The sequence below is a fragment of the Scatophagus argus genome, chromosome 9 (assembly GCF_020382885.2).
Source record: "Scatophagus argus isolate fScaArg1 chromosome 9, fScaArg1.pri, whole genome shotgun sequence".
Lineage (NCBI taxonomy): Eukaryota > Metazoa > Chordata > Actinopteri > Scatophagidae > Scatophagus > Scatophagus argus.
In genome coordinates, this window is record NC_058501.1 from 14,534,171 (window position 1) to 14,537,915 (window position 3,745).

The following is a 3,745-nucleotide window of genomic DNA, read 5'->3' on the forward strand; positions in this document are numbered from 1 at the left end:
AATGGTAACGTATTGTTTTATTATTCTCTAGAGCTAAAACACACAGCTTACCTATTGCAAAATAAAGATGTCTGGACCGTGTGTATTTTGTGTGGAAACAAAGCAATAAAAAAAACTGCAGGATCTGAAAAATCATTAGTTTGGGTTGGCAAGTGTATCTCCTCAACAGGTAAGGACTCACAGCTCAGTGAGTAGGGAGGTAGACGTAATGGAGGTTTGCAGCTTTGATTTTTTTCTCAAGCTTCTGATCCTCAGTGACTGTGCTTGTGCCTTTATTCTCAGTTTTTGCATAATAGGAATCATTCATCAACTTTGTGAAAAACAGCATAAAACACAGTATACCATGGAAATTATCCTGCATGCCTGCCACGTGTGATTAATGAGACATGCTCACTCTAGCAGTCAGACAGCAAATCATATATCAAATGCAGCTGTGGAATTAAAACCATGTGGAACCAATTCTACATTTACATATGACACATGTGAAATTAGACCTGCTTGGTAACTCTTGGCCCAGCCACATTTGCATAGCTTACATATACAGGCTACTGCATATAACAGAAGATCCAATAAACAGCCAAGTAGGCGTGAGTGATTCGGCAACGACTGTCAAAAATAGTATTTTATATCAAAGTCAAACAAGTATGACTTAAGGTGGTCGCATAAGCAAAACTGAGACTGAAACAAATTTCAGCTAACATCTTCATCTGCCTTGATAGAGAAAATGTATGTTTATGCATGAATACGAGAGAGCAGATGAAAGGGAGACAAACTGAAATTAAACTTGTGAAAAAGTCAAAGACATGCAGTCTGAAATGGACAAACTCCTTCCAACAGCATTTGCAACATTTTTGTCTAAATCTTCCCTCTACACTGACTGAATAAATAAATAAGTAAATAAGTGGACACAATTTACCACCAGGGGGCACCGTAACAGTAACACCTTTATGTATCAGATAAAAAAACTCATTCATACCAAACTCCCAAATTTCCCCAGGGTTTATACAAATATTATACAAAGGTTCAGTATTTTTAAACATAGCCCTTTTTATACTGTATATTTTCAAGTGTAAATGACCAATAGATACAAAAAGTGGAATTAGTCAAGTGGATTGCATCAGCTAGTGTCTTAACACTGCAGTTCGGATATGAACTAACCCTTTAAAACCATCAAGTCACACAATGACACAAACGAACTAACTAACTGATGCAGCACCAGACCAGCAAAGGTCATAGATGTACTGAACAGAGCGAAATAACGGCTGCTTCCGGTTTACAAAAAGGACTTTACTCTTTACCAAATCAGATTATGTCCACATACAGTGATGTACAAGTACACAGCTCCACACACATTTGTTAAAAGTGTTGATGCAATAAAGGGCCCAAAGGGAATTATCATCTAAGACTCTAGGAAATATGCTTTAATGAATAAGCGAAAGAATTGCCTACTGCGAACACTTCTTGACATTTTCTCCATGTTTACGAAATTGTTCCATTTATTTTGTCAGACAGAAGTAACCATGGCTCGGATTGTCTTCTTAAAGACAGCAGTGCAAATTTTTAGCATCTGAGCTTTAGCGGTTGTCCTTTCAGTGGCGTTCAAAACTCAACTGCCTCTCCGTCAGCAGCCTGTGCACAGAGTCTCCTCGTCGGCCTAACATCTGCCTACACTGATGTGAATTCAGTTCTGGTTTTTGGATTTCAAGCCTCGCTCGGCTGTCAGGGTACAATGCAAGTTGCCTTTCGAAGTGCCAGGTAGCCAGTAACAACATCAGTGGGGAGAAGGCGGATGTAGGAGAACTCCTCAGAAGATGTGAAGCGTAGCTTTGTCTGAGGGTCTGTGTAGTTTGCCTGAGGAAAGACAAGAGAGTCTAAAGTGTGTGCTTTCTACAAGACATAATGTTGTTTACCGTACAATGAAAATTTTAGCAAAGTGATTACTCACAGGGAGTCCAGAAATGTCAGAGTATTTTTTGTTTGGCTTCAAGGAGGGAGGAGCATCAATGTTATAGTCTGTAAACACAGAAAAACATTAGACCACATTTTATTTCACTTTATGAAATAGAAACATGTGCTTTGCTTTATAATTTCAAACTTTAAATTCTAAATGTAATATTTGTTGCACACATTAAAAATATTCCTAAAAAAAACCAAACTAAAACACAGGCAAAAATGTGAATTTTGAAGATACAAAAACTTACAGTTGGGATCGTTGAGCTTCCAAGCTAAAGTCCGCTCCAAAGCCAGAATCTGTTTGAGATTCTTCCAGGTCCTATTCTTTTTACCTGCTGCCGCTCCACCAATACCAGAGTGCTGCCAATATTAAGAATCGGGAAAAAAATGAGGGGAAAGCAGAAGAAGCAGATTAACGTGGACACAGATGCACACTGACACTCACCATGAATGTGGGGTCTTTGAAAGGTGGAGGCTTTGTTGTGGACTCTGTGGTGGCAGTTGGACCACTGTCAGCTGTTCCTGCTGCCTTCACCTCAGCCACAGGCTCCACTGCTGTTATCTGACAAAACATGAAAGACAACACCTCTTCAGGCAAACAGTAATCACATTTGATTTGAAGCCTCTTGTTTTACCTGTATTTTGAATATAAACAAAGCCTACAGTTGGCTAAATGCAGTGTAACATGAACCTAAAAAAAAACCAATTTAATGACTGTCTATGCAGCTGTCACCTAAAGAACGATACTTTAAAATTATATTTAGGGGTTACAAGTGAAAATGAGATAGAAGAGTTGCAGTATTTAAACAATCATCAGCAAAGCTGTGATTAGTCGTTATGGTCAAAAGTTGTTTTAGATTTTACACTGAGCTCATGTGGACTCAATCTGTATGCCAGAATAAAAGCACACCAAACATAACAGATATTTGTACATATTGCAATTTTGCACATTATGTTTGTGGTGTAATGTCTATTTGTGCTTTTTGACTGCCTTTTCTAGATGTGACAAGTCGAACAGTTGATTAACCGAAAGTTGCACTTGACCCTTGCTAATATTATTATTATTTATTGACAAAATAGCCCGTACAATACAAATTGTAAATGGTTAATCTAGATGCCAGTGAAGAGTACATAAATTACTTGTGTCTGTGTTGTTGGTGTCGCGGTCGACTGTCCTTTCTTCTTCTTGCTGCTCCCGGTAGCCTGCGGACCGGCCGAAACTGCCGGACTACCGGGACGTTTTTTACCCCGGAGAGCCGCAGAGCTGGCGGCTGCCGGCTGGACTCTGACGGTTATGGGGATCTGAGAAGCCATTTGTGATGAGCAAAGTGGCTGTAATTTACAATCTAAATGCACAAACGCAGGTAATCTGTCTCGATACTTAGCATTAGCCCCCCGCCATCCGTACCGTAAACATTGCTTCTCCCGGATATAGAATAGTTTCACTTCCGGTTGTATAATTTCCCGAAAATGGTGAAAATCTTTATCAGTTATGATTTTTCTTCATTACAATGTGTAACTCTAAAACTAGACAAATAGTGTGAACTTTTACTCAAGTTAAATTTGAATGCAGGGCTTAGTATAAGTATATTAATATTTTTACACATTTGTATTCTTACTTTGAGTTAATAGCGACACACATTCATATCCTTCTGAATTAAATTTAGCCTCATTTATGGCGCTGGATTATCTAGTTTGACTGGTCAATTAGAACATTTATTTAGGCAAATTCAAAGAGCTACATGTGGCGTAGAAGTGTCTTACAAAAAAGATTTAAAACGCAATAAATACA

At 38.6% G+C, this 3,745-nt stretch overlaps 1 protein-coding gene across 1 annotated transcript; it reads right to left on the reverse strand.

Annotated features, from left to right (window-relative positions):
• Positions 1-926: 926 nt before the first annotated feature.
• ino80c (INO80 complex subunit C) lies at positions 927-3,397 on the reverse strand. Its single transcript, XM_046400473.1, has 5 exons — positions 3,094-3,397; positions 2,399-2,515; positions 2,202-2,313; positions 1,946-2,013; positions 927-1,851 (listed from the first exon to the last, which is right to left on the reverse strand). The coding sequence occupies exons 1-5, from the start codon at positions 3,265-3,267 to the stop codon at positions 1,720-1,722; spliced, it is 603 nt and encodes a 200-aa protein (XP_046256429.1). The 5' UTR covers positions 3,268-3,397; the 3' UTR covers positions 927-1,719.
• Between the last annotated feature and the right edge of the window lie 348 nt (positions 3,398-3,745).

Bases quoted from the DNA above. Each gene is read 5' to 3' on its own strand.
- ino80c (XM_046400473.1), bottom strand. From the start codon at position 3,267: ATGGCTTCTCAGATCCCCATAACCGTCAGAGTCCAGCCGGCAGCCGCC. The intron at 2,516-3,093 runs GTAATTTATGTA...ATGTTTTGTCAG, and splicing joins CACCAACAACACAGACACAA to ATAACAGCAGTGGAGCCTGT. The intron at 1,852-1,945 runs GTGAGTAATCAC...GTCTTTCCTCAG, and splicing joins CTGACATTTCTGGACTCCCT to GCAAACTACACAGACCCTCA.